The sequence below is a fragment of the Aspergillus welwitschiae genome (genome assembly GCF_003344945.1).
Source record: "Aspergillus welwitschiae strain CBS 139.54b unplaced genomic scaffold BDQ94scaffold_38, whole genome shotgun sequence".
NCBI classification, from domain to species: Eukaryota; Fungi; Ascomycota; class Eurotiomycetes; order Eurotiales; family Aspergillaceae; genus Aspergillus; species Aspergillus welwitschiae.
The window spans coordinates 60,943-88,607 of NW_020798732.1; the positions used below are offsets into that span (position 1 = coordinate 60,943).

General features: G+C 50.8%; 10 protein-coding genes across 10 annotated transcripts; 4 read left to right on the forward strand and 6 right to left on the reverse strand.

The window, feature by feature from the left end:
- Positions 1 to 82: 82 nt before the first annotated feature.
- On the reverse strand, positions 83 to 2,346 carry BDQ94DRAFT_182447 (nitrogen assimilation transcription factor NirA; the record flags this gene model as incomplete). Its single annotated transcript, XM_026774149.1, has 3 exons — positions 83 to 297; positions 351 to 2,107; positions 2,192 to 2,346. The coding sequence occupies 3 exons, from the start codon at positions 2,344 to 2,346 to the stop codon at positions 83 to 85; spliced, it is 2,127 nt and encodes a 708-aa protein (XP_026622225.1).
- A 1,392-nt stretch (positions 2,347 to 3,738) lies between these two features.
- Positions 3,739 to 5,264, reverse strand: BDQ94DRAFT_86270 (uncharacterized protein). Its single transcript, XM_026776717.1, has 4 exons — positions 4,820 to 5,264; positions 4,388 to 4,754; positions 3,968 to 4,326; positions 3,739 to 3,913 (listed from the first exon to the last, which is right to left on the reverse strand). Exons 1-4 carry the CDS (start codon positions 5,046 to 5,048, stop codon positions 3,888 to 3,890), a joined length of 981 nt encoding a protein of 326 aa, XP_026622226.1. The 5' UTR covers positions 5,049 to 5,264; the 3' UTR covers positions 3,739 to 3,887.
- BDQ94DRAFT_182452 (uncharacterized protein) lies at positions 5,265 to 6,539 on the reverse strand. Its single transcript, XM_026774150.1, has one exon. The coding sequence runs from the start codon at positions 6,379 to 6,381 to the stop codon at positions 5,482 to 5,484; it is 900 nt and encodes a 299-aa protein (XP_026622227.1). The 5' UTR covers positions 6,382 to 6,539; the 3' UTR covers positions 5,265 to 5,481.
- A 733-nt stretch (positions 6,540 to 7,272) lies between these two features.
- BDQ94DRAFT_182454 (MFS general substrate transporter) lies at positions 7,273 to 8,975 on the forward strand (the record flags this gene model as incomplete). Its single annotated transcript, XM_026774151.1, has 4 exons — positions 7,273 to 7,645; positions 7,697 to 7,843; positions 7,894 to 8,624; positions 8,693 to 8,975. 4 exons carry the CDS (start codon positions 7,273 to 7,275, stop codon positions 8,888 to 8,890), a joined length of 1,449 nt encoding a protein of 482 aa, XP_026622228.1. The 3' UTR covers positions 8,891 to 8,975.
- Positions 8,976 to 10,783: 1,808 nt separating this feature from the next.
- Positions 10,784 to 11,092, reverse strand: BDQ94DRAFT_173997 (uncharacterized protein; the record flags this gene model as incomplete). The annotated part of the gene is made up of 2 exons (XM_026772253.1): positions 10,784 to 11,012; positions 11,064 to 11,092. The coding sequence occupies 2 exons, from the start codon at positions 11,090 to 11,092 to the stop codon at positions 10,784 to 10,786; spliced, it is 258 nt and encodes an 85-aa protein (XP_026622229.1).
- A 2,656-nt stretch (positions 11,093 to 13,748) lies between these two features.
- BDQ94DRAFT_162173 (DUF821 domain protein) lies at positions 13,749 to 15,185 on the forward strand (the record flags this gene model as incomplete). Its single annotated transcript, XM_026769499.1, has 2 exons — positions 13,749 to 14,703; positions 14,770 to 15,185. 2 exons carry the CDS (start codon positions 13,749 to 13,751, stop codon positions 15,183 to 15,185), a joined length of 1,371 nt encoding a protein of 456 aa, XP_026622230.1.
- A 3,106-nt stretch (positions 15,186 to 18,291) lies between these two features.
- On the forward strand, positions 18,292 to 20,045 carry BDQ94DRAFT_182458 (FAD/NAD(P)-binding domain-containing protein). Its single transcript, XM_026774152.1, has 8 exons — positions 18,292 to 18,528; positions 18,587 to 18,712; positions 18,759 to 18,833; positions 18,883 to 19,068; positions 19,121 to 19,373; positions 19,434 to 19,625; positions 19,674 to 19,874; positions 19,921 to 20,045. The coding sequence occupies exons 1-8, from the start codon at positions 18,421 to 18,423 to the stop codon at positions 20,001 to 20,003; spliced, it is 1,224 nt and encodes a 407-aa protein (XP_026622231.1). The 5' UTR covers positions 18,292 to 18,420; the 3' UTR covers positions 20,004 to 20,045.
- Positions 20,046 to 20,517: 472 nt separating this feature from the next.
- Positions 20,518 to 21,866, forward strand: BDQ94DRAFT_150802 (TatD family hydrolase). Its single transcript, XM_026767647.1, has 2 exons — positions 20,518 to 20,700; positions 20,751 to 21,866. The coding sequence occupies exons 1-2, from the start codon at positions 20,665 to 20,667 to the stop codon at positions 21,666 to 21,668; spliced, it is 954 nt and encodes a 317-aa protein (XP_026622232.1). The 5' UTR covers positions 20,518 to 20,664; the 3' UTR covers positions 21,669 to 21,866.
- On the reverse strand, positions 21,733 to 24,330 carry BDQ94DRAFT_182460 (glycoside hydrolase family 95 protein; the record flags this gene model as incomplete). The annotated part of the gene is made up of 3 exons (XM_026774153.1): positions 21,733 to 23,411; positions 23,461 to 23,684; positions 23,732 to 24,330. The coding sequence occupies 3 exons, from the start codon at positions 24,328 to 24,330 to the stop codon at positions 21,733 to 21,735; spliced, it is 2,502 nt and encodes an 833-aa protein (XP_026622233.1).
- Positions 24,331 to 24,654: 324 nt separating this feature from the next.
- On the reverse strand, positions 24,655 to 26,230 carry BDQ94DRAFT_182463 (carbon-nitrogen hydrolase family protein). The gene is made up of 3 exons (XM_026774154.1): positions 25,662 to 26,230; positions 25,165 to 25,604; positions 24,655 to 25,107 (listed from the first exon to the last, which is right to left on the reverse strand). The coding sequence occupies exons 1-3, from the start codon at positions 25,832 to 25,834 to the stop codon at positions 24,707 to 24,709; spliced, it is 1,014 nt and encodes a 337-aa protein (XP_026622234.1). The 5' UTR covers positions 25,835 to 26,230; the 3' UTR covers positions 24,655 to 24,706.
- Positions 26,231 to 27,665: the final 1,435 nt, after the last annotated feature.

Here is a 27,665-nt window from a genome sequence, read left to right on the forward strand (position 1 = left end):
TATGTATTTTATGTATTTGATTGAATGTCGGTTCGGTCCTGATTCCGATGTTTATTCGATAGTGAGGTCTATATACACGTCACTAATAGGGTACAACCCCGGTGAACATGGAGGACATGGACACGTCGGGCTCGTTCATGAACCCGAACAGCAGGTCCAGGTCCTGGTTGAAGTCCTGGAAGCCAGAGATGTGGTTGGCATGATCAAGTCGCGCAGGGCTGAAATCCAGACCGGGAAAGGTTTGGAAATCTAAATTTATATCTACCTGGAAGGGATCCTGAATAGCCGGGTCACATCCTGAACGCCGTTAGTGACTTTGGGGTTTGCTGAAGAGTGCGTAGGCTCCTTACCAGTCTGAATGGACATGCCGTTGGCTTCCATCAGCCGGCGAATAATCTTCGACGGCGCCGAGACGCCGCAATTGGGGATGGCCAGCTCGTCCAAACAACGTAGACATACTGTCAGCGGAGATGACGCTTCCTTGCGGCGAGTGCTTTCTCGGATGGCCGGATTGCGCGCATGAATGGTGCAGGCTACATATACCGCGTAGCTGAGCATGTAGTTGGCTCGACGCAGGGAGTAGGCTGATCGATAGGCCAGCGCCAGGCTGGTGATGTTGCGGGCAGCCGTGACACAACGCTCCCAGGAGTCCGCGGGCGGGTCGTCGGAGCGCAGATGCCCACTACCCATGAACGGACGATGGAGTAGAATGATGAGGGCATTGTAGGTAGTTAGCAGGATAATGACATTGGGTGCTACAGTGGCGTGCGGCGATTGGCCATCATCTGCCCAGGGCTCAAATCGCAGCTCCGCCGGCAATTTACGATACCAAATCTCAAGACGACGGTCAATCAGCTCCAAATGCTTGCGGGTCTTGCTTCCAGTGGCACCAGCCATGTAGAAGCGGTCAATAATGCTGGTCATAATTTTGGACAGAGAACATAGTTGCTGAAACACGGTCACGGAGTATATGCGAGTGGGAACGTGACAGCGGGCAGTATTGTCTGGCTTGAGGGGATCGATGTACGGCGTCCATAACTCGTTCTCTTCAAAGGTATCCATGAAGTCTCGCGACACATGCGCATCACGTAGCTGAATTGTGAAAGGACGTCCAAAATACAAGCTCTGGAGCTTATCACAGATGAAGGCTGCCCAAAAGACACGGCGTCGGACCTCGATATCCTCCGCACTGGCAGCAACTTCCTTGCAGTCCAGATGCAAGCCGAGGTCGTATACCATGCGCAGAGCAAATCCCGTGTAGAGCCAGCCCTTGGAAGTCTGTCCCCGGGCATTGAAGGTGCTGCCAAGCATGATTAATCCGGCAATGGTCGGGATGCTCGAATGCGTCAACAGCGACTGTTCTGCCAGTAGTTGATCACACCGATCGAAGAACCGTTTGCCAGCTGATTCGGGCCGCTGCGGATCTTCCCGCACCTCGACCCGTGTTGAGAACTTGCTCGAACAAGCGAAGACGGCATTAAGCAGAAAGTCCGAGCAGTACGGGCCGCCAGTGACGAGATCACGCATGAATGCCGGACGATATGTTAGCAGGAATGTGTGATGCTGCCGGTTCCAGTGCAGATCAAGCAGATGCAAAGCCAACTCGGACGGTATCCCTCCAATGGTCGGTAACCGACGTAGATCAGGCTCACGTTGGCGCTGGAGGGCGGCCTCGGCGATAAGTTGATATCGGTCTGGCTCTGCAGCAGGCCGTGAGTTGGCACTGTTGGCTAGGCCGAGAGGGCTCCGGGCATGCAACGCCGACGACGGGCCAAAGATGCCGACAGTGCCGCATTCGTCCCGGGAGAGAAAAGTGGTGGGATCGTAGTCATCATCTTCGGAGCTACTCTCATTCAACTCGTCATTTGGCGTACTGTACACGTTCGAGCTATTGTCCGAGGCTTGGGTGGGTTGAGATACCGGAGTGTCGTTGATATTAGCACCGAGGCCGGCCAATGATGCCGGCAGTTGCAGGACTCCGTCCTTGACATGAATAGAGTCAAGGATAGCAGTTCGAGCAACTGGATCAGCCTTCTTCAAAGCAATAATCACGTTTTCCGCCGCACGCCTCTGGCGGTGAGCGGCATTGATGAGAGCTCGGGACGGCCTGGAGCAGCAGCGTCAGCGCATGCGTGGCAAGATAATTGCAGCCATGGATGGCGAGAGGCGTCCAGGTGGGAAGAACACCTACCTCTGGCGGGGTGGGTCGACCACATAGACACATTGTCGATCATGACGCTGACAGGAGCCACAGGTGGGCTTCTCGTTGTCACAACGGATCTTGCGGACGCGACAGAATTGACAGGCCCGGGGGGTGGTCGGAGAAGACTGGCGCTTGGGACTCATTTCCGCACATGGCCGACCTTTCTCGGAGAAATAGACAGTTAGAAGGAGATGAGAGGGGAGCGGACTGTAAGGCAGCGTGGGCCAGGGCAGGCTAATTCAGAGACAGCAGGGGCCCGATAATCTGGGGGAGCTAAGAGCAGCTAGTTGGGGGCACAGCCAGCATGACGCAGTGTCACGATCTGACATTTGCGGGGAGACCGTGCAGGGAGGGAATTAAGCGACAAGAATTCCCGAGATACAGAGCTTAGAGGGTATAATGAACAACGGGATTGGATATCCCCGCGCTGTAAGCTGAGCCGGGGGTAAATGTTGAAGTCGAACTTAGGGCTGCCACTCAGTCCCGGTTCCTTCCTCTTTGGGACGAGGGGAAGTCCCGCTGACTAATTGCTTACGGCACATTGTGATTGGTCAATGGGTCACGGGGCCAACGCCATCCCACGCTAGCTGTTTACAGACTGAAGTAGCGGAGCATCTCGGTCCGTGAATTCCCGGCATGTGTAAGGCCAGCCTGTATCAACTGATCACAGCATTCATCCTCGATCCACAATCATCCCCACTTGCCAGACGCTCAGATCCCCAATCGCTTGAGACATTGAAGCGAGAGTCACAGTGAGGTAGCACTGTGGTTATGCTGTATCTTCTCCATTCAACTTCAAAAATATTGCCAGTGTACGCTGTCAGCTGCACGGGGGATAATGCCCCGTTGGAGCGGTCCCGCGGCAGTCCTTTGTACAGCAATGAAAAGGCGTCGTGGGGGTAGGAAGATGCTGACGGCCACCCTGTGCCAGTTCAATTATTTTTTTTGGTAATGTCGGATGGCATCGATGACCACAGCATATCTCCCGGTTACCCAAGAGGAGTGTCATCACACCCAAAACTATCAGGTACATAAACTCACTTTTGAGCATGCTTGGTACACTGCTAATTGGACCTCACCAAAGTCGAACATCTCATCCATGAACCCCTTGGTCGCCGGTGAGCTGACTAGGGGTGCCGAAGTAACACCAATGGCATCTGTCGCCCTTCGGACCACCCTCTCACATTCCTGCTACACCATTCATATCTTATCGAGTGCGCCAAGACATGCTTGCAACTGGCCGGAGATGGCGGGGATCGAAACGCCGTTCGGTCTATTCTGTCAGGTCATCGCCGCAGATGAGCTCGGAGACATATATACGGGAGCTGGAGTCTGCTACACTGGGCCATGTTCGAGCCGGATATGCGGTTCCTATCTTTCAACATGATCAATAACCAGTTGGTGGATGATGCAAGGCGGTTATAAACAAGGAATGGCATTCTATCTGACATGGCCGTGGTGTGGTCACCATGACAGTTGAGCAAAAGGAAAGCCGGCCAGTGCGTGTGATGTCCTACGACATGCTCAATGGGGCTTCCAAGCAGAGACTCGGTGACCTCGACAGAGTTACAGCCCTGCTGCCGGGTTCGCTAGCCGGTATCATGGGTAGGGGTATTACATTTACCGCCCACGAGCTATTCGCCTAAACATTTTCTCTGCGGTTTAGCAGAAGGCACAGGAATGATCAAGGACTATCTGACACAGGACTAGGTAAGATCTAAAGAATACATGCTATAGGAAGCATATCTCTGACCATAACTCAATGCTTGGGTGGGACCCCCTCGATCTGTGCTCGAATCGAGTCGGTCACCAATTCCTGAAGGCCCTTCGTTTCCCTCACGCCAATATCTTCGTTATCCCGGCGATCGTACAGGGTACCTCCCTCCGACCAGATGCGCCGGAGCGTGTAGACCGTAGCCACAGGGTCCTCCTTCTCCCACGCCTCCTTCTCTAATGCCCGCAGCTCATCCAGTGGGGTATACTCAACGGTCCACTTAACACCAGTCTGGCGTTCAAACTCGGCCAAGACATCGGCCGGCGTGGTAGTGAACGAGTTGACCTTGAGTGCGCGGTTGCGAGCGGCATCCCAATGTGTGAGGGCGTGCACGACAAACTTACCAACACTATGGCTCATTAGCAAACTCGAGATCTAGACGAGGATTTTCCATTCAAGGGCCATCATACTCTGAACAGGCCGTGAGACTGATTTTACCATGCTCATCCCCCACAAGGACTGCTTTCTTGGCCAATACATCGAAAGTGCCCGCCTTGGTATTGCGGGATCGACCAAGATAAAAGGGAAAATCCGCGTAGGGCCCTGTCACCACGTAGGCATACTCTAGGGTACTACGGACCTCTCTGAGAGCTGCGCGGACCTTCAGTTTCTGTTGGTGCGGCTTCTCGTGCTGTGAGGCAGGGCTGTATTCAATATCCGTGCCATATTCAGAAGGCAAGAAGCGCTTGATATTGGGAGTTTCGTTGGCCAGTTGAATCAGAGGGATCTGGGCTGCAATGGCGCCGCGACCGAGTGCGGAGATGACGGTGTCCACGCCTGGTGTAGTCGATTAGTTTTAAGGTGCATATGGGATGGGAGGGCGAGTTGCGGCAACAATGTACCTGCATATGCCTTGAGCACATCCTCGCGATTGCCAACATCACCAATCAGGATGTCGACTCCCTTCTGACGCAGAGCATTGAGCTCGTCGGGCTTGCTACTGACGGTGTGGGGGCTAGTGAAGATGGCGATGCGACCGAAGGAATCTCGGGCGTTGACGATAGCTTCGATAATGTACTTGCCAATGGTGCCAGTAGCACCGAACATAAGAAGATTAGACTTGTCGGACATTATGAACCTCTGGTATCGTCACAAGGTTGTTTGAATGTGATGTGGTTGCGATGTGGAAGTTGGCAATTTTGGATTTATAATAAAAGCCCGTCCCCGCAGCCCGGCTATCGATGGCAATTTCACCCCGCGGGCTCGGATCGGCGATCCGGCGATTAGAAACCGCATGGCAGTTGATCTCACTGTCAGTGCTCGGACCTATGTTAAATCCTATACTCTTGGAGTTACTACGTGGGATGATTACGGTGCCATTTCCCATTTTCTCCTGGGAGACTTCAGATGTTGTATTTCGGGTAGTTTAACTAATAATTCATTCGACCTTCAAGGCTATTCGGTAATCGGCTTCGTATGCGATAAAGAGATAAGAGCACAGCACGCAATGATTGATCGTGTCAACACAAGAAGACGTCATCGGGGTATTCAATCAATGAATGAACTACTGAAATAATCTGGCCGGGTTATTGACCCACAGGTTCTGCCAGGTTTCCTCGTCGGGGATCCATTCACGCAACGTCCGGATATGCCCGGCATCGTCAACCTTCCGAAATCCTTCCACCTCTTCCAACCGTTGCTGGTCAGTCTTGCCTTTGCGCGTCACTCCTAACTGTGTATGAGGCCAATCCGTGCCGAAGATAATGCGATCCGGACCGGCCTGGATCACTGCCTTCGCAATGGGCTCGATGGCCTTCATGCCGCTCTCGTGACCATGGTACAATCGCTCAAAGCCCGAGACCTTCACCCAGACTCGCTTTTCCCGGATCAGGTCCAGGAACGTGGCAAACTCAGCAAAGTTCTCCTCTCCGGGGAATGTGCCCCCAAAATGATCAGCCACCATTTGGATCCGGGGGTCCATGTTGCGGATCGTGTCCGCCATGGCTGCCCACGCACTGACAGGGCAGAAGATGCCAATAGCCCATCCCAGCCGGGCCAGCCGGTGGGCCAGTGCTTCCACTTTCTTAATGATGTCGTTGCCGCCGCTCTGTTTGCCGTGGCCCCAGGCCATCTCGTGCAATCGCGCCCCGCGCACTCCGGCGGCATGTAGTGCGTCCAGCTGTTCATCGGTGACGGTGAAGGGATCGATGGTTGCCAGGCCCCGGAGAGTGTAGCCGGGCATCTCTTGCTGCTTGGACAGGGTATCGACCAACGGGGCCGGCGAGGCCCCTTGCATGGAGGCGTGAACGATCACTATGTTCTTGCATCCGGTGATGACCGCCGGATACTCTGCCATCTGGGCGGCCTGAGGTGTATACGAGCGTGGTACGGCATAGGGGAACTTTTTAGGATCGAAGACATGAATATGGGTATCCCATGCATTTTCGGGGACGAGCTCGGCCATGGTGAGTGGGCGGGGAGTGCGATCAGGCCAGACAAACGTTCGGAATAAGTCTTACCAACTTGGAGGCAGGTGAGAACTGAACTTGCAGTGATTCTGGGCAGCCTGAGCTGAAATGAAGAGGCAATGGGCCATCCCAAGCGAGATATGCATGCACGACCGACATATATGTTGCTACCAGCTGACTTCGCATGGTTGCATCATTGGTTGGAGCTTGATGCTCCATCTGCCCGTCCCGGACCGGCGCCGCAGCGGTCGTGCGGACTATCGTTGTCCGTCGTGCCATTCTGTTGGATCCCAAGGACACCCAACCCCCGCAGGACGGCTGCTTCTCGAGATTTCCCCTGTGGATGGAAACTGGGGAACTGGGGGATCGGCATTTGATCAGACCACGTCGTGGTGGCGACAAACTAGTGGCCTTGGTCGCGCGATACGGTGAGAATGTCATCAAGAACGAAGGGGAATCGGTTGGTTGATATCAAGCATCTAGGGCTCGATATCGGCGAAGAGCAGAAACACCGATGGGGGTCAGATATTTCCGATCGGTCAAAGCTTTCACAGCCGACTTGCATCACTAGATCTGCTCGACGACCGTCATCGTGTCTGCAAGGTTATGCCGCAATCTTACTGTGCAACCGGTTCGGTGACCACCTGAGGCTGGCGATTGGCGAACGATGAGGGGAGAAAGACATGTCAAACCCACCTCGCTAAAGTCAAAACCGAACCAACTGCCAGACCCCTTCTATTGTGTCCTCCCCCGCACATCTAGGATTCCCCATACGCCAAGATGATGCCAAGTATGGCGTCCCAGATTGAGGTATAAACGTTGCCTCGCTCGGGGAGTTTTCGATTGTGTCCTCGACCACTCCCTCAAGCTCTCTGTCCACATTCACCATGAACATTCTTGCCACCCTCGCCGGTCTCCCCAGGGAGATTGGCTCTACGCTGCACATGAAGCCCGTCCAGGCGTTGATCTGGCTGGCTTGCTGGGCATGCTGGACGCTGGGCTCTCTGCAATACTATGCCCTCCCGTTCACTCTCAGCACCGTGGCGGAAGCGCTCGACGTGGCGGAAACCAACGTCTCAGAGGCCAACACCACTACGATGCTGTCCCGTGCTGTAGGGGCAGTCATCTTTGGTATCCTGTCTGATCAATACGGGCGGAAGATTCCCATGCTCATTGACCTGATTCTCATGTGCGGCTTCACTGTCGCCACGGGGTTCTCGCAGACCTTTCCCCAGTTGATCGGATTCCGGTTCCTCTTTGGTGGGTACTACAGATGAACAATGAGCGGGATAATTGTGCTAATGTGTCCAGGCGTTGCTTACGGTGGTACATATGGTCTCGCCATGGCAACGGTGCTGGAAGCGGTGCCGGAAAAGTCCCGCGGTGTGGTGGCTGGCTTCACGCAGCAAGGCTTCTCGTCCGGGTATCTCTTTGCATCTGGCTTGCATCTGGCCATGAGTAGGCTTACACTGTCCCCTTTCTTTACTCATTACTCACACTCTGGACAGATGGCTATGGTTGGCGCTCTCTTTTCTGGCTCTGCGCGGGTTTGACAGTCCCCATCGCTATCCTTCACGCAGTGACCCCTTACTACAGCGTTGCCTCTCCCGCCTCGCAGGACGAAGAGCACGCCGGCGGACCAACCCAAAATTCTCGCGCGGCTGTGGGAGGAAACCTTCCGTTCCATAAGAAGCTCGCCTACGTGCTCCGCTACCACTACAAGGCCTTCATCTACGCCTGCTGTCTCACTTCCTGTCTGGCTACCATGGGCCACGGCACCATGGATCTCTACCCGACCTTCCTCGTCAGCCAACGCAAATTGAACATCTTGGAAGAGACCTGGGTGACCTGCATCCTGCAGATTGGAGGTATCTTGGGCGGCGTGGTCGGCGGGTTTCTTTCCCACAAAGTGAGCGCTAAATGGGTGGCGGCGGGCGCAGGACTGCTGATCGCTCCGTGGTTACCACTATGGACGCTGCCCACGAGATGGGGACTTCTCGCCCTGGGAGCCTTCTTTTTGCAGTTCTTCTACGGCGCTGCGATCGGTAACTTGGGAAACCTGTTGCAACAGCTATGTCCTCATCCCGGTATCAGAGCCGCCTTTACTGGTGTCGCATACAACATCGGTAATGCAGTGTCGTCGATCGCACCGACGATTGAGACGTCGCTGGGAGAGCGGTTCCCGACTGCGGACGGGTCACCGGATTATGCGAAGACGCAGATGATCCTTGTCGGGATTGTAAGTATACATGTTTCCTATGCTTTACTTTTTTTTGGACTGAGGTTTGCTAATAGGCCTGCTATTAGGTTATTTTCTGCTTAGTGTTGACCTTGACTCTCATGCCGCTGAACAGCTTGAACAAGAGCTGGGACCGAGAGGATCCCAATGCCACGGTCCCTGCGACGCATGCAGAGATGGAAGTGATCGATAAAACCGATTTTAAAGCACAGGAGGCAGATGCAGAGAGGGGTGGTTCAACACATGTTGAGGATACCAAGGCTTAGTTCCATGCTTTGTTTTGTATGCTCAAGTTTTACGGTGGTTGGCGCTTTTGACACGTCACGAGGTGGAATGAATGTAAATCCCGGCTTCAGCGTTCTGAATTGATTTGATTGATAAACAAATGCGCGCGCCGGCCTGATGATGCTACTCCCTTGGCATGGTTTAGAGAAAATGCCACCTTTTCTTGTCCTCTAAAATGAGTGCAGGTAGTAAGTTGCTCAGGACCATGAAGGTTGGACCCTGTACCCGCAACGCTCACCCTGGTCGCTTGCACATGCACAAGCACTGCACAATGGTAGAAGATTTCGGCATTAGCTTTGCCCCTAGTTCCAGATCTAAGCGCTGCAGTGCATCAGTCCACCTCAAGGGGTCCCCGTGGCAGGAAAAAGAATGAGCCGCCTGGCGGGGGAGATGCAGCGACGGAATCATGGATTCACTGCGGCATCGAGGAAAGATCGGCGGCCCGGTGGATCAACCATGGAACGAGGGATTTAACGCTCTTGAGTATTGTTGAGGGGGAGTCGGAAAAGGGTGTACCGCAAGCGCTAGGCATGGGATATATTCCTGACATGTAACTCGTTCCGCCCTAACACAGGACCGCTGAAGCTGTTTACTGAACGAAGCTGCAGCGAGTCTCTTCATCGCCTTTCGAGGCAAGACTCTGATGAAGGGAATCGAACATGGCTCTGCTCTCTGGTATTTGTGAGATAATGTGAATCAGTAAGAAAGCCTAGGGAAGATGCCGAGAGGAATATGGCCCAAATTTTTCTTTTCTTTGAAAAGGACTGCGATCCTTAAGACGTTCAGCAAGCTTGACAGTAAACGAGAGGCGGACTAGAAGACCACAGAAAATCTCAAAGCATATTAGCTTGCACGGAGGTATTATTCTCCGACCCCATTCGCGATCTATACTTTGTTCCATCGCCATATTTCTTCATGGACGCATGTGACCTATACCCACCTCCTAACATCGATTCCGCACCTCATATTCCTCATTGGCACACAACGCTTCATGTAAATGCTGGTAAGGAGTTGTTCTCGATTGTTTATCTTCAAGCAACTCTTTGAGGATTGAGGATCCCGTTGAAAGTCTGACTCATAAACCGTCATAAGCGTTATGGCGAGGCCTAGCAGATATACCCACTGTATCAACTAGCACTAGTCCCAGTGTAATTACGGAGGTCGGCTAGAGTAAGTACACATCAGAAGCGTAGCTTTCTGGTCCTATTATGAGAACTAAGTATTAAGGCTCGGGATTCCAGAAGCTATACCGTCTAAGTACAGTAGAGTGGTGATAGCTTGCTGCTATCACAGAGGGTAGTCCGTGCAATATTTCTAAGGTTGCCTTACCCATATTCCAGCTGCGCTCGAATCTACGGGCTCGAAATTAGCTCCCATATGACAGCAATCTTGTTACGTGGGAAGGAACTAATTGGGCGGACCAATCTAGGGGTATCCTGACACTACAGACAGGCTTCCTGTTAGGCTGGTGAGCAATCATGAATGGTCCACTAGCCTGAGATGACGAGAAGTATATTGCTATGGGCGGCTAAACAATATATATTGCTTCGCGGTAGATTTACAGACGATATTGTCTCAGACTGTCTATGACCTGGGAAGAGACAGCCTGCTGTGGTAAGTGGTACCAAGTCTATCTTTCTCGTCGATAGCCCGATCAGAAACCTATGTCAATCCAACTACTTGTATGACAAAAATGAGGCTATATTCAATGTAATGTTATATGTACAGTGATGACAAACCCTGTTTATCTCTGCTCAAAAATTTCCCTTGAGTAGCCGACCCTTAACAAAATATTCAGTGCTGGGGCTTCCCACATTCGACGTCCTTCATACACCGAACCCCAAGCTAGCAACAGCTAGAGTAATGACAGGTCCTTAGTTGTGGTTGTTGCATCCAGTGACGTAGTCAATTTTGATCTGACAATTGTCGTTACCATTATCATCGTCCGTAACAGTGCCGCATATCTTACAGTCATAGGCCCTAATGTTGTTGAATGCTGCTTTCATCTGCTGGGTGGTTCTAGTGCACCCTACAGGCCCCGCAACAAAGACACCGCATCCAAGACCGTCAGGTGCACCCCAGCAAATGCCCGTACGGCCACCACTAGAACATGTTAGGTTATTTTGTCAGGAAATGGAAAGAATGGTTCCTTACTTGGTGTCAAAGACTAGACCTGGAAGCATAGTATCAACAGCCTTTGGCAGTATCCAGTCATGCCTGGGAAATGGCCACATTGGCTCGAGCCTTTGCAGTTGAACGAAGGACTGGCTATCAGACTTTGGCCAAAAGGAGTAGGGGTGGCGGTTTCCACGCTGTCTTCAGGATCCGCGGGAATAGAGGCCGATGATAAAGGCCGATGCCAATGTGGAGAGGAATGGGAGAGAGACAATAAGAAACTTCATCGTGATGTATTTGAAAGGAGTTTTTGGAGTCAGGAGAATTGCTCTAGATGGTTTGGAAATAAAAGTGACTCGAGGGTGTTTAGGGGCCTCCTTATATAAGTCTCATTTACTAGCCTTTGCTTCCACTGTCACCGAACTACGTGGCTAACAACCAAAAGCGGAGACACGAAAAGTGAGAACCTCCCTACGCGGAATACTACTATCATTAGCCCAGGATTAGGTTATGGTGAGTCAGACCATGTGCACTGCTCTAGTATTATTGCACTTGCAAGGGTTTGCACTAGTCTTTACTGGCCTTCGCCATCTACTGGTATTAACCCCCACGATGATAGTATATAGACCGTAAGCTACGCATGGGTATGCCTCTAAGAAACCTCCGCCAAGGACTGGAATGCTTCGATAAGAACCCCCCGGGAAAGCCGAGAAATTACATTACGGAGCTAGCAAACTTGTCTGCATAGAACCCTGTATCCAATTAGGCATATACAACTGATGAGGCAATAAGACATGACCCAGTAGCACCTTGCCAAGCGAAGCACGCTTAATTCTAGTATGAGCTAACGGCTTCCTCGGACGCATTCTTCCTCGTCTTGGTCGCTCGTCACTCTCGGAACTGAATGATACTGTCCCATTTTCATTTCATGAGCGCTGTCATTTGAGGTTACATGGGCCTAGTTCAACTCCAAGACTCCGGCAACTAAGGGTTGACTTTTCAATTATGAGAGTGAGATTATACTCTATGAACACCCTTGGAATATATGAGGCACTCAGCCGTGGCATATATTGCCTATGGAGAGCCAATATCTTAGGTAGTATTAAGAAGATTACCAAGGGTACTAAAGGAGCTGGCACTGCGCTGCCTCGACGTCCGGCTAGGCTGGCATAACCCAGGGTGGCCAGTGCGAATGATGGCATCGGCCGGCGTGGTCAGTCGAGTCTCAACATCTTCACCTTCTTCTTTGGCTTCGAACTCTTCCCTTTCGATTCGATTACCATGTGGTTAATCAGTACATGACTCCGGAACACGCTGGGTCGCATGGAAATCGTTAAGCATCCTTCCCAACATTGGTTCTAATCTTGCATCCGTATACTCGGTGTGAAACGTAGACATGCAACACTTACCCTTTTTTACCTAGTCCTTAGCCCTAGTAGAAAATACGAGCAAAGAAATATACATACGGTACTCAACAGAGAATTTAGATACTTGCTTTGGTTTACACTATTCTTGGTATCAAGAATTTTGCCGAGGTCCCCGTTGCACCTCTAGTTCTACTGTAAGGAAGGTAGTCCTTACAAGAATAGATATCCACCTCCTCCCAGTGGGAACCTGAGTATATAGGGGATTCTAGGGGTCCGCAGAGTATCTGCGGGTAATGATAGCCTTATGGTCTTGTTTTGACTCTTCCTCTTGGCAAGGTTCTGTACACCTAACAAAGAAGGAGATTATCGATCACTATACAATTCTCGACCACAAAGCTGCACGTTGCATGTCCTGGTAATACCAATTCTAACCGATAATTTCATGTTTGACGGATAATATTTCCTAGGGTCCCACTATGTTATGGGACCAGGCAAACACGTCGAACGTTATAGATTATTTTCGTTGTGGAACCAAGACAAGCACCCACAACATTTGCCAGAAGTAGTATAGTGGCCCGCCGCGACGTACAAGTAATTGCTAGAAATGGGGCCAGGGCTGACATTCTTTACAGGTGCGTCGAATGAGAAACCAACATAAACAGGGTGCAGCGGGCGTGAGATGTGTGGTAAATACCTCGGTCACTTGTGTACTGCTATTTGCGTCTCGGGGGGTTGGGAAAATGGCGAAGATAAATTACACTGAAACTAGGGTGAATTAGTATGCTTAGAGGTACTTTTTCACAGGCGGAACACATGTGTTAGATATTACATGGCAAGGGGTTCAGCTGAGCACGCCCTTTAGGGCATTAAGAGCCCCATGCGGCGCAGTAACCGTGCGTTTTATGGTAGGCCATTTGACTAAGTAGTAGTAGGGCCTATTAAGGACAAATTGATCCTTTCCCAAGAAGGAACCTGTAGTGGGTCCGTTGAGGGTCCGAAGGGTCTACAACAAAGAAAGCGAAGCCTCGGAAGTACGCCTCTATTTCAGTAGAATTGCTTAAATTGTGGATATCGCAACAGGCTTGAATTGTGCCAAGGATGTTTCGGTCAATCGTGCCCTATCCGGGTAATTTTATTTAGCGCTTCATGAAGTGATGTGATTTTATATCACTTGAAGTTGGCCAGCTATTGCAGGTGAGTAATCCTTCGTTACCACTAGCAGAGACGTTGTCTCTTCCCCCCTCTCCCCTACTAGGCACTGACTGCTTACCGTCTGCTGGGGTGAACCTCTATTGCTCCCTGAAATTTCTCTGTTCACTCGACCCTTTCAGTACTACACAACGAGAGAATCGCTGAAATGGGGCAGCGTATGAAATTTAGTGCCTTCCACATAGTCACTTTGGCGTTGGCTGCGGTTCTTGGGATCTCTATCTGGTCACTATGGTTAGGAGTTAACAGTGATAGAGACAACATCCATCCACTGCTCAATCAACTAATCCCCGCTGGCCACTGTGCTTGCCACACTGCTGCTATCTTTGAGTGTGACAGCTGTCTTCGATGCCCCGCCCAGTTGCCCTTTCATGACACTGTTTCCTCGTCCTCTGCACCTCCCACGCGAACTTTCTTTGATCCGCTTGAGTATTCATACAATGAGACTCAGTGCACCACTCTCTTCCCGGGCCTTTTTGAAGATCCCATCCGCGCCCAGTCATTCTGGACAGCCAGGCATGGAATCAAGAGGATTGATATTGACAATATCAAAATGGTAGACGGCATGGCTAGGGTGGCTATCTACCAAGGACGGCTTTATGTCCTTAGAGCTCTGGCGAAGGGGGAGGATCACCGCCGTAAGATTCTAGGGATCTTGGCTTCAATTCATCGCTCCCTCGTCTCGGCTCCACAGCTCGCTGTCATGCTAAACACGGAAATTATCTTTTCTGTTGAAGACAAATTGGAGGACGTTGCTGGACCAGATCATCCGCTCTGGGTGTTGGCACGGAAGGCTACTGAAGAATCTGTATGGCTTATGCCAGACTTTGGCTTCTGGTCTTGGGGCCACATTGATACTCAGATTGGGCCATATGACGAGGTAGTCAAACACGTGGAAGAGCACGAGCTCCCGTGGGACGAGAAAGAGAACAAACTGGTCTGGCGTGGAAAGCTCAGTTTCGCCCCGAAGCTACGACGTGCCCTACTCGAGATTGCACGGAATTACGCCTGGGGAGATGTGAAGGAGGTCGAGTGGAAGAACGAGGCCAACTACCTTAGCATGGACAAGCATTGTGATTACCGGTTCATCGCTCACGTGGAAGGTATGGGGTATTGCATCGTCTAAGCATTGCCAATATCGACGAGAAAGTCCAGCTAATGTCTTCTAGGTCGGTCCTACTCAGCGTCTCTCAAATATCGCCAAGCCTGTCGATCGGTAGTAGTGATTCATAGATTACAATATATCCAACATCACCACTATCTTCTTGTCTCGTCCGGTCCGCAGCAGAACTTTGTTCAGGTGGAGAGGGACTGGACGGATCTACCGCACAAGATCCAAGAGCTTCTCGATAACCCTATCAAAGCTCGCATGATTGCAGACAACAATGTGGATGTATTTCGCGAGCGATATCTGACTCCAGCTGCTGATGCATGCTACTGGAGGGCGTTGCTGCAGGGGTGGACCACTGCATCGCCTCAGATCACCGAAACTATGAGTGACCCAACCAATGTCTCTAACAAAGGCATTCGGTACGAATCTTTTTTACTGCTAGATCCAAGCAACATGATGCGCTTTAGGCCTTGAGATTAGAACCCTGTATTTTATAACTTCGTTGAATGTTCGAGTCGGTCCACAAGCTGATCTGGTGAGAGCGGATTCCTCCTATCCTCCGCTACTCCAATAAACCATATAGCCTTTTCCTAGGGCAACGTAATACATACGACGATGCGTTGTAGAGAACAGGGCCTCACCACCTGCTCAGGCGGGCCGCTCATACAAGTACTACTTTTGTGGTATACTAGTTGCAACAAGACTGCCTTGGGACGATCTCACCATGGTCTGTATTTCATTCAACTCGGTCTCTATGTATTCCTGCTGCGCCGCACTGAAGTTAGAGCTGTACCGGACACCGGGGTATTATAATGCCCTTTTGACCAGATGCCTTGCAGCCAGGTTAGATCCATTTGCGGACGGAACAACGTCGGCCCTGCTGGGGAAAGGCTAAAATGGAATTGCCAGGGCATGGCGAAGAAACAGCGTCGAGATGAGGAACTTGATGGTGGCAGCTGAATTAGCCATAGTGGGAACCGACTGTAGAGCTAATTTGATATAGCAATTGAATGTGTGAGTGAGTAAATTCAGCAGAACAAAATGATATTAGAGCGAGTAGATGTTTTTCTGTCTGAATGAGCGACAGAATTGTAAAAGAAAGTCACCTCCATGCACAACTCGAGGAGGCTGGCTAGTAAATGACTTTGATGATGCCTGCCTTTCCAGTGGCAGATAGGGCATTGTCTTGTTGTTCCCTCATTGCTATATTCTACTGAAAATCTCATCTACCCTTCCCCTGCTATCTCCGTAGGCTTTTAGTGTTTCTAGTAAATTATCAGTTTGTTACGGAACCTATAAGTATCCAATCTCCGAGGATGTCCCAGGCCAATTACGAACACCAGAACATGCATATTGCTCCTGGCGTCAAGCGGAAGATGAATATCTGATAGAATTAAATCAAGATAGCGCTGTGCGGCTGTTATCATATCTTATTAGAAGAATTTTATGTTTAACACAACCACATTAGTGCGAGATATTTGATTTATTAATTAATATGGACTATGCCGACACAGGGCCTGATAAGGACTGTATAGACCCAAGCTGAAAAATGGAGCTAGAGATAGAGATGAACCGGTGTGCTATTTTCTGAATAATTAAATTAACCGACTGTGCCCCCTCATAGCGCTCCTACCTGGAACCCAGTCTCATGTTGCATCACTAACAAAGCCTTGTGGGGTTGACAATAAGAACTCTAATTTAGTGTCCACCCCCCAACCACCTGGGGATCATTTGACGGATAAACCTCGCTGAAATTCATGATTCTTGGCAAGATGTCACGTAAAGGATTTTTCGATATGTAAAGCTAGAGAACACGCTAATCTATATTTACAATTACTTACTATGTTAGGCAATATTTTGGTCCTTTTTAGTGAATTAAAGTATTATTATAAGAGTCCATCACTGTCACGTGATTCATTTAAATTGTAACGACTTCTTGGGGTGAAAGTTGAATTTTCATGGAATGGTGTCCCAAAAGTGTAATTACACCATCCCTACTGCACCAACCTGGCACTAGAAGCTTAGCTCGCTCAGGTTTCTCAAAGGAATGGGAAGGAGCTGGACCATTAATACACTAGGGCTAGTGCTTATGCCAAGCAGCCAATCTCCGTCGGTGGCCGCGAAGTGGTTGATCGCCAAATGTAAGAGACTCTCTTTAGGGGAAAAAATCAATACAAGGCCATAAGGCCAGCGCTACCCGCAGATACTCTGCGGACCCCTAAAGTCCCCTATATACTCAGGTACACACACATACAAGTGGCTTGTAAGGATTCACTTCCTTACACCAAACGATCTATATTCGCAAGAGCCAGACAATTGATGAAAGGTGGAAAGACTTGAGAGAGTGAGCGACGCTACGGTTCCTAACTAGTATCATTGTTATGCGCATCGAAATGAACAGCTCCAGAGAAAGGGGCTACCCGTGGACGAAGATCATCTACTCAGGGTAATATCAAAGCCGTCCGTTATAGTAGGGAACAGGCTTTAGTGCATGTTTGCCGGACTGAGATAAGAGATATACTGTGTGCGGACTTTGCAATATAACAGATAATAAATATATAATAGTTACTGCTCAGCGCTTTGTGTGCCCTTTCTTTAGTATAAGTAGCTGTGGGGTCCTGCTTGGTAACTGGTCTATATAATACTGTATATTATTTAAAATATAGATTTTCTGATTTATAGATCAGTATTCTGTTGAAGTAATATTTATGTTTCTAATTATTATGTAGTAGCTGAGTATAAAAATATATATCAATAAGAAAATATTATTAGATTTTTTATAATATGTTTAGACATGGCAGGGCTCACCTGCTGGTGCCGGGCTCACCCGGGCCCGCTCGTACCCGGGCTGAGTCAGATCCTGCTAAGACCTGCGGGTTCATAGCTGCTAATCCAGGCTCGAGTAGGTAGAATATCTTCTTCCACCTACAGTTAATATTTTCTATAATTTTCTGAATACCTCTCTGGTTCCTGTTTTCTAGCATCATCAAGCATTAATATAAGCTTCGTTTCTAGCTGTTCAACCAGCCATACTGCTTCGTTTGACTCTACGGACCTCGTGTCTCTCAGTATAACGTAACCCACGGTTAAACGGCCCACACGGTTAGGCGTCCCAGCATAAAAGATCCTTTTTGAATATAAGATATCTTAACCATCAAAAGTCGAAGAGATATGAATTTTGATATATAAATTTAAAAGAGTATAAAGAACCTTTAGCTATATTCTAAAAGTCTTATAAATATGTATAATAGATTATTATAATATAATATCTGTAATTTATATGTATCATATAAAAATAAGATCTATTGATATAAATAAAATTTTTATAATCTGAAAGATGTATAGAATATATATTCTTATATATATAATCTATCTATAATATTAGAACTACTCAAATACTGTATTTGTGGAGATATAATAGATTTAAAAAAGTATCTTTTATATGGGATAGTAGGATGGGCCGCCTAACCGTGTGGGCCGTTTAACCGTGGGTTACGTTAGAGCTTCTTTTGGACTCGCAAGTTTTATAGGACAGCACAGAGCAGCACATTCCGACGGATGTCTTATCTCCGAGGAAATCCCCGAGTCTTTGATCTCCGACCTGCTGGGGATGTCTTCATCTTGTATTAAAGGCTGTCCAGAGAGCAGGGGTCAAACTGCTATTTTGACCAGGAACTAAGCATCACACTAAGATATCCCGATCTGTCCAATGACGGTCTCTCAGGAATCCCGACCGCTGCAGGTCCTCATCGTCGGTGCCGGCATTGCGGGGTTGACGGCTGCCATTGCTTTGGGCCAGCAGGGCCATCACGTTGTGGTACGTCAACTGCTTCTATAGAAACATCGACCCCAAAAAGATATACTGAGGACTACAGATTATCGAGAAATCCAAGTTTTCCCGCGAGACGGGCGCAGCCATCCATGTGCCTCCCAATTGCACCGCTCTGCTGAATTGGCTGGGCATTGACCCCAAGGACTTTGGTGGCACTTTGTTGGAGCAGGTATACCTAGCACTCCTTGATATATGCGCAGGTGCTAAACTTACAGATTCATCGATATGACCATGTCGGCAACTTGAAGTACCTGAAAGACTTTTCCGAGATCCGGCAGAAATGGCAGGCAGTATGGCCCCCATACAAATCTGGAGAGACGAATCACACTAACAACCCAGGAATGGTATCTGGTCCATCGAGTCGACCTACACAACTACCTCAAGCAGCGCGCCATCCAGACAGCCACACTTCACATGGGCTGCAAGATCGTCAATATTGATCTCGATAGCCAGCGTCCATCTGTCACACTCGACAACGGCGACCGACATGAAGCGGATCTGCTACTCGGAGCTGACGGTCTGCACGTATGTACTACTCCTTGCTGCTGACGATAAAATGTCTACTCACCGTATATAGTCTGTCGTCCGGGAGGTGATCGGACAGACACCCCCTCCTCCCTTCCCGGCTGGCAAGTCGTGTTTCAGATGGCTTCTGCCGACGGAGAAGTTGCGCCATCTCCCTGCCACCCAGAATATCGTGCGCGATCCCGGGGTGTTCATCGAATGGGCCGGCGGAGATCGCCGACTCGTGGCTTATCCCTGCTCTGACAACACGATGTTCAATCTTTGTGCATTCCTTCCCACTGCCGAAGCTGGTGATGCCGCCGAAGGTATTTCCCGCCCCCCCCCCTAACCGTGTCGCTTGAATTTGTCCATAACAATTATCGCAGGCTGGCAGGCGGTCGGCAACAAGAGTGCTCTCGTTGATGGATTCTCCGAATTCAGTCCGGAAGTCAAGGAGCTTGTCCACGGAGCGGACGAGAATCTCAAGGTCTGGGAGCTGTTCGATATGAAGTCTCTCCCATCGTGGGTTAGGGGATGCTCCGCTTTACTGGGTGATGCAGCACATCCTTTCCAGCCCTGTGAGTTCCTCGCTCCATCGCTGTCGGCACATAACCTAACGATAGCAGACATGGGTCAAGGAGGCGCCATGGCCATTGAAGATGCGGTTTCCCTAGCGGTATTGCTCCCAGCTGGGACTCCCGTGAACGAGATCCCGGCTCGGTTGGCCCTGTATGAGAAAGCAAGACGGTCACGTGTTGACTTGGTTCTGGAGTACACACGCATTAATGGAGTGGATGAGAATGATACAACTGCCAAGCGCATTACTGGTGAGTTTATCGCCACTTGTTGACGAACGCAAACTGACGACTGCAGCTGCCGAGATGGTCAAATTCATGGGCATCTGCTTTTCGCATAACGAGGTCCAAAGCTCCGGGGCGCTACTTGCTTCTCAATAGAACAATTGCCGGATGGTTTGTTTGCGTGCTGGTTCTGCGTCACAGCCTGCGACTGCAGACTGTATTTGCCACTTGTCTTGGAGAGATTAGACGGGGTTGTAAATAAAAAATATAGGAGTCGAATCATAGTACTAGACATATTACCCAGTTGTACATATTTTCCTTTCCTCTGCCTTTAAATGTTACTGGCTAAACTCGTTGTAAAAAGTCTCATTCGTGGTATACTTAGCAATAGCCCTCTGGATTCATCAAGTTACTACTGGTATTCCATAACGGGGATCAATAGCTTTGCTCCCGCAGATATATATTCCTGGCTAGAGAATGTACCCTCGCCCATAATTGTACGCCAAGAACACCAAAACTTGACGTAAAAAACATCCCGTAAGGCTCAAGCGTGCATATATACCGCATCTAGTGTGCAGATGAAGAAGTGGTTGCGAGAAGCATCATGCTGAAGATCGTCGGATGCGCCAAGCACTTCGCCAGAAAATTTTCACGCCTTATCCAAGACAATCTCCAGCGAGAGCCACTCTCCACCATTCCCCTTACGACGTTCAGATATACTAGTTCGATTATCAAAACCATAAAAGCGCACTCTCTACACAAAACCATAGATACTGCAAGGCCCCCTAAGCAACATCAGACAGCCATCTCTGCAACAATGGCGATAGACTCCGAGCCCCTCCGCTTCGCCGATGTAAGCCCAACCACAGCACAACATACCCACTCCCAACTAACAAGTACCAGGTAGCGGTAACCTACACGGCGGACCAATTCCAAGGAATCTACCGCGGCAAACAATACCATGCCCCGGACTTCGGAGAAGTTATCCAGCGGGCCAAAGCCTACAACTGCGAGAAAATGATGTTGACGACCATGAACCTGGAGGGTTTCCATCGCAACCTGCAACTTGTCCGCGAGCATCCAGAAACATGCACCCTCACACTAGGCGTGCATCCCTACCACGCGGCGGAAATATACACCTCTACCAACGAACCATCCTATCTCTCCCAGATCCGCGAACTAGGCCAATCCCTCCTGCGCGAGGAGAACTCCCCGCTCGTAGCATTCGGCGAGATCGGTCTGGACTACGAGTACCTCGACCGCGCGGACAAGGAGACGCAGATTCGCGCTTTCAAGGATCAACTCGAGCTCGCAGTGGAGTTCCAGCTCCCGCTGTTCCTGCATGTTCGGGAATCCTGTGCCGATTTCATCGAGATCATCCGTCCGTATCTACCCCGGTTACCCAAGGGCGGGCTAGTTCATTCCTTTACTGGCTCTGTGAGCGAGATGCGGCAATTGACTGATGAGCTGGGACTAGATGTCAGCGTGAACGGGGTATGTTTCCGGACGGAGGAGCAACTGGAGATGGTGAAGGCGATTCCCCTGGACAAGTTGCAGTTGGAGACGGATGCGCCGTGGTGCGAGGTGCTGAGTGCGGATGAGAAGATTGCACCGTTTCTACAGAAGGCGAGGGAGATGCCGCCGGTTAGGAAACATAATAAGTTCATTCTGGGACAGATGGTGAAGAATCGCAATGAGAGCTGTTTTATGGAGAGGGTGGCGATGGTGGTTGCCGGGGTGAAGGGGATTTCGGTGCAGGAGGTGGCTCATGCGGCGTGGAAGAACAGTGTCAGGATGTTTGGGTTGGGGGTACGACAGTAGATCAGCTGCACCAGAAGAGAGATGTGTTTGTATATAGAGCAGGATGTGTATATACTTGAAGTCACTAGACAGGGACCACCGTATAGACCCCTCCAGCGTCCGTCTGTATGCCTCCCGTATATCTCTCCCCGTTGACTGTAAACTCCGAGCCACCCTGAACACGAATTTCCAACAAGCTACCGCTTCGCGAGGTGATTCTCGCCTCTGTCAAAACACCTCCTGACCATTCCATATCAACTACAAAGTTCCCCCTGGCCACCAAACCAGACACATGTCCCGTTGGCACAGCGGCTGGCAGCGCCGGGAGCAAATGCACAACCTTGTAGCTCTGCAGCAGCATCTCTGCGATCCCAGAGGTGAACCCGAAGTTCCCATCGATTTGAAACACCGTATCCGGACCGGAGTCGGTGTTCCACAAGTTCGGACTGGGAAACCTTTGCAGATAGATCTGCGTATGGTTCCAGACCTGGTCGCCGTCAAACAGCCGCGCATACAGATTCATTGTCCAGGTACGCGACCAGCCCGTGCTTCCGCTGCCATGGGCGATGCGCCAGTCCAGGAACGCCTTGGCGGCTGTGGCTAGCGTTTCGTTGACGAGCGGGGCCATCTGGTCGCCTGGGAAGAGACCGAAGATCGGACTCATGTGCCGATGACCTGGGTCGGATTCTTCGTAGTCCAGTCGCCATTCTAGGATGCGACCGGAGGAGCCGATCTGTGGTGGCTTGATCTTTGCGAGATAGGATGCAGCGGTGGTGCAGTCTGTGTTGTTGATTGCCAGCACGTCGCAGGTTTCAATGACAGCTTGGAACAGCTCATGGAGCAGGGAGTTGTCCATTGTCGGGGCAATATCTATACCCTCTTCTTTACCCGCTGTGGTCATGTCATCCGGCACGATGTAGGAGGCTTCCGGGGACAGCGATGGCCCAGTGCTGTAATAGCCCTCGAACGGGAAGAGATAGCAGTAGTAGAACCTCGCAGCACTCTGCAAGAGTGGCCAGATGCGGTTCCGGAGAATGGACTCATCCCGTGAAAATCGATAATGCTCGATCAGATTAGCCGACAGCCATGCTCCACCCATAGGCCACATCGTCCAGGTTGTGCCATTATCGACGGGGGCTGCATCGCCCCAGAGGTCGGTGTTGTGGTGAAGGACATACCCGCCGTTGCTGCAGTGGTACATGCTTTCGGCTACATCAAGCCCTCGGTCATGCACGACATCCAGCAGATCAATGAACGGGGAAAAAGTATCAGCGAGGTTAGTGACCTCTGCCGGCCAGTAGTTCATTTCGAGATTGATGTCGATGGTGAATCGCCCACCCCAGGCGGGATCGAAGTCCTGGTTCCACAGCCCCTGTAGATTGGCCGGTAGGGCTGGTGACTCGGTGGCGCGCGAGGAGGCGATCAATGAGTGCCGGCCAAAGTGGAACATGAGGGCGACCAGCTCCGGGTCGCTGTCAGGATCAGTGCGATAGTTCACCAAGCGGCTGTCGGTGGGCAGGTTGCCGGCTGAACCAGAGGATCCCAGGTTCAGGTCCACTCGCTGCGCCAAAGCGGAGTAATCGGCGATCGCATTTTCCTTGACGGCGACAAAGCCAGAGCTGCTAGCACTGTCGAGCTTTGATTCAATCCCTGCTTCCCAGTTTTCTTGAGCTGAATAGCGATAGGACGTTTCGGTGTCGATGAAGATGTCGATTGTCGAAGCGTTCCGGACTACGAGGGATGTGCCATTGCTTGTAGCCCGCCCTATCAAAGTCAGCGTGTCAGGTACAGATTAGATCGCTCTACTACGGACCATCAGAAACGACCCTGGCCTCGGCCGTAAACTGAATGGGGTTCGAAACGTTATTTGAGTAAGCCCTGAGCGTCAACAACCCCCCGTCATGCGAGATGGTTGCATTGTTGGACACAACATATCGATCTCGAACCAGCGCAGAAGCCACATTCAAACCTCCGGGCTCGCTCGACGACAAGCGCACAGCGACTACATTATCCGAATAACTCGCCAGATACTCTCGCCTATCTTTATCAGCCAATATCCGCTTGAACACACCAGAGAAACATACCTATACCGCACAGCTCGATAAGTATATTCCACCACCGCCACGCCACTCCTTAAATCCAGATATCGCGTATAGTTACTGATTCCCGCCTCGTCATGCCCAAAATCCAGGACCAACGACCCCAGCGCACTGTAAGACTGCGGCGAATCTGGGATGCCAACCATATTTGCTAGAGTAGCATCATTCCCCTCCGTCATGTTCCCCTCTGCCAGGAGCGACCGGACTGGCCAAAGGGCATCATACGAGCGGGGATTGACGCGGTTGATGAACGGGCCACTCCAGATGGAATTCTCATTGAGGGTGACATTCTCGGTCGCGGTACCCCAGATGGCGGCGCCTAGTCTGCCATTACCAATGGGGAGGGTGGAGGTGAAGTTGTTGGCCGGGGTAGTGTACCAGGAGACGTGGGAGGCGTCGAAGCTGGCGAGAGCCAGAGGAATGGCCGCTACTAAGGCGTTGTAAAGCAGGAGTCGCATCGTGAGCGAAGTACCGGTGGAGGTGGGAAGAATTCCATTGACGGGTAGGAGATGAAGAGTATATAGATTAGCCGTGCAATTATCCGGGAGTGGAGATGACTGAACATCGAAGCAATCACGGTGCATGAGGATACAGAGAAATGGTGCAACGGAATGACAGGGATTGACGGAATTCCACAAATCGGAGACATAAGAAGCGGCGAAGACGCGCCCTGATCGGCAGCACAATTAACAATCTGACTGCAGCATGATCCTTTTAACCCACCCCAGATTTATCCGGCGGTTTCCTGGCTGCAGATGGTACAATCCATCAGAAGCAAACCTGGATCAGCCTGCGAAGCAATTTGTGCAAATGACGAGACTCAGCTTTGAATTGACACCAGGGTCGCTCAAATGAGGAAACCACGACAAGGTGGAACGCTTTCATATAATAACTTTTGTTTACATTGTGTTTGTTAATTACATGATCGGTATGGCCAGAACAAGAAACCCATTTTCCAGGTCAGGTACTTTCTTCCTCTACAGGGCCTGAAGTAACATCCAGACCATATGCGGTGTTGTCTGCCTGTCCCTCCGGACGGTGCTGGGTTTTCTCGCGTGTGTCGACCCCCAGCCACAACAGATCAGGGCGGCTATAATGGCCACAGGCATCAACAAAGTGCCGGCACGTCAATATCATATCCAGATCCAGATCTGCATAGACGAATCCTTCTTCATTAGCGGGCAATGGCTCCGTCAGCCGGCGCCCATCGGGAGCGATGACAGCGGACGCGCCTCCTCCCAGGGTATCCCACGGCGGAGACAAGTTCATCTTCTTTACGCATGTGGGACCCAGCACGGCGGTTGTGAGCAGGACGAACGATGCCGACTCAAGCGCATACACCTGGGATGCACCCGTTCCACCTGAGGCCCATGTCAGCTCTCCGCGTTAGATCTCGCGTGTCATGAATGGGGTCTTACCTTCCTGTGACATGCCCCAGAGTGACTCGCCCCCCATATGAGGATGCAGAACAGGCCAGGCCGAGACATGAATTTCCTCCCCTTGGATCATGGTGTGATATTTGAGCAGCGGCTGGATATGTTCCCAGCACGCGAGCGCACCCACTTTACCAATGGGCAGATCCGCCACATTTAGGAGACTCCGCCCGGAAGATTCTCCGAACACGGTGCGTTCCATGTGAGTGGGTTTCATCTTGCGCCGGCGCATCACAATCTTGCCCGTGGAGTCGATGGTGCACTGGCCGATGTAGAGGGAGTTGCCATCACGCTCGGAAAGGCCGAGGACAACTGTGATCTTGTGCTGGGCAGCGGCATTGCAGATGCGACGCATGTGCTCCGAGTCATATGACAAGGAATTCTTGAGGTAGGTGGTGAACAGGCCCATGTCGACGGGGCGACACCTGCCCAATGGTCAGTACACGGTCGCGGACTGGCGAGGGGGATGAAGCCATGCTGACCAGATCCATGCTGGATACCCCGGGAGCCAACATTCGGGGAAAGTAATCAGCTGGGCGCCATTGCCGGCCGCCTCGGCGATCAATCGGCAGGTTTTATCGACGGTGGCGTGCAGATCCAGCCAGACGGGCTCGTGCTGGGTGACGGCGACACGAACCTTGGTGGAAGCTGACATGGTTGCTAATAAAGAGGTCTGTGCGTTGTGTTTGGTGAGAAGATTGATTTTGAGTGAACTGTTCAAGTCAAGCGTGAGAACACCAGATCTTTATATGATGCTGAGTGTCATGCGAACAAGGTTGAAGGGATGAATGGCCAAATGGAGGTCAAAGCGAGATGCTGAAAGGGACTCGGGCAGCAGAATACGATCAGAAGTGTGTGTCTACGCGAGATTGGACCATGCTGGAGAGAAAGTTGAGGCTCGCTATAGGCCCTGGGAAAGAGCGATTACTACTACTAGCCATCTACATGGTCGTGGAGATGAAGATAGGGGGGTGGTCTATTCACTTACTTAGTATTCGGTTGGAAACCACCCCATCCGAGAGATTCCGATTGGCCCGATCGCGAAGAGCAGTGAAGTCGAGGCAATGAAGATGGATGGAGATGCGGCGCAGCTGCTTTTTAGGGGATGGGGTCCGTCGTAGTGGGAGGAGTGGATCATCTGAATCTGACACTCTATCCACTTCGCTAATAGCCCCCCCCCCTGGGAATGAAACATTGTGTCCAATAACACTGCTCTCTTCTGATCGAGATAGGACCAGTACGGTCGGGGGTACATGTCATGGTGGTGGTTTACAGTAGAGGCTACGGGTCTTCCAGGGCGAAGTCTTGCCCTCACTACCTAAGATGTGAATACCTTAGGCTAACTAGCAGGAAGGAAAGATGACTGCGAGAATACTTACGACACTCTGGCATATTATTTTTAGTGAGGAAGAAGAATGGATCCATTTGAGGGACGGAAGATAGAGCCACGCACCTCGTGGCCAATCAGGTCACGGGACCCAACGGGATTCTTGGCCCCTTCCAGAATTTGACCAGAACCGAACCCAAGGGATGGCCAGGATGCCTACTACTTCTCCTCGGCCAAGTACATGCCTCACTCCCCGACCGCGCTAGAACTTTCGATGGCTGAAAAAAGAACTGCCCGTGTAACGGATACTACCTTTCCATGATAGCATCATTCGAGATCTAGCCAGACTATGGTCTCATCTGACGACGTCAGACTGTTGAAGCGGTGAGATGTGGCTTCCTAGCAAGCCTACAAGCCTAACCTCCGCGGGATCTGGACGGACAACAACAGAGATGTCTTAAAAGGAGGCGTACTGAACGGCTACTTACTGGCGAGAAATGTCCGAGGGGCATGAGATGTGGCAGGATACTCGGCAAACGGGTTGAACTTTATTAATAACCCGGGGGATTGAACGGTTCCTAAATTCACTCATACTACAGTGCGTGCGTCTGTTGCTAAGTATTTGGACATCAGCTCGCGGGCAGAGAGGTCGCAGAGAGGCACCCCGGACACTGGAGCGTGATTTTCATGGGACTCTGCCAGAAAGTTGGCTGTGCTACGTAAGATATGCGAGATGTACTGCAGCCCACAGCTACCTACATACATGCGGGCTTTTTGTCTCTGCTCCTGAAGCAGTGATCGAGCGGCCTGGACCTGGCCATGATGAGGATGCTGGGCCATGGCACCATCTTCACCTTGTCAAGTCTGGTATACCCGGTTTTTGTGCGAGTATCCATGTGCTGCTAACCAAGTCAACTTGGCCAACTCACAGTTGCCTACGACGCTCCTCCCCATGCTGATCGCTCGCTAAATTCAGTGATTCACAACTTGCCCATCCGGCACGTTCCAAACTGGGGTTACTGATACAAAGAAGAATAAGACAAAAAAAAAAAAAAAATAGGCTTATATAGGCTCACCTACGACAGGAGGCCCACCCGTAGCATTTAGCATTCCGTTGTGACGGATTGTGATGCACTTGTCTGGAGGTACACTCAGTGGA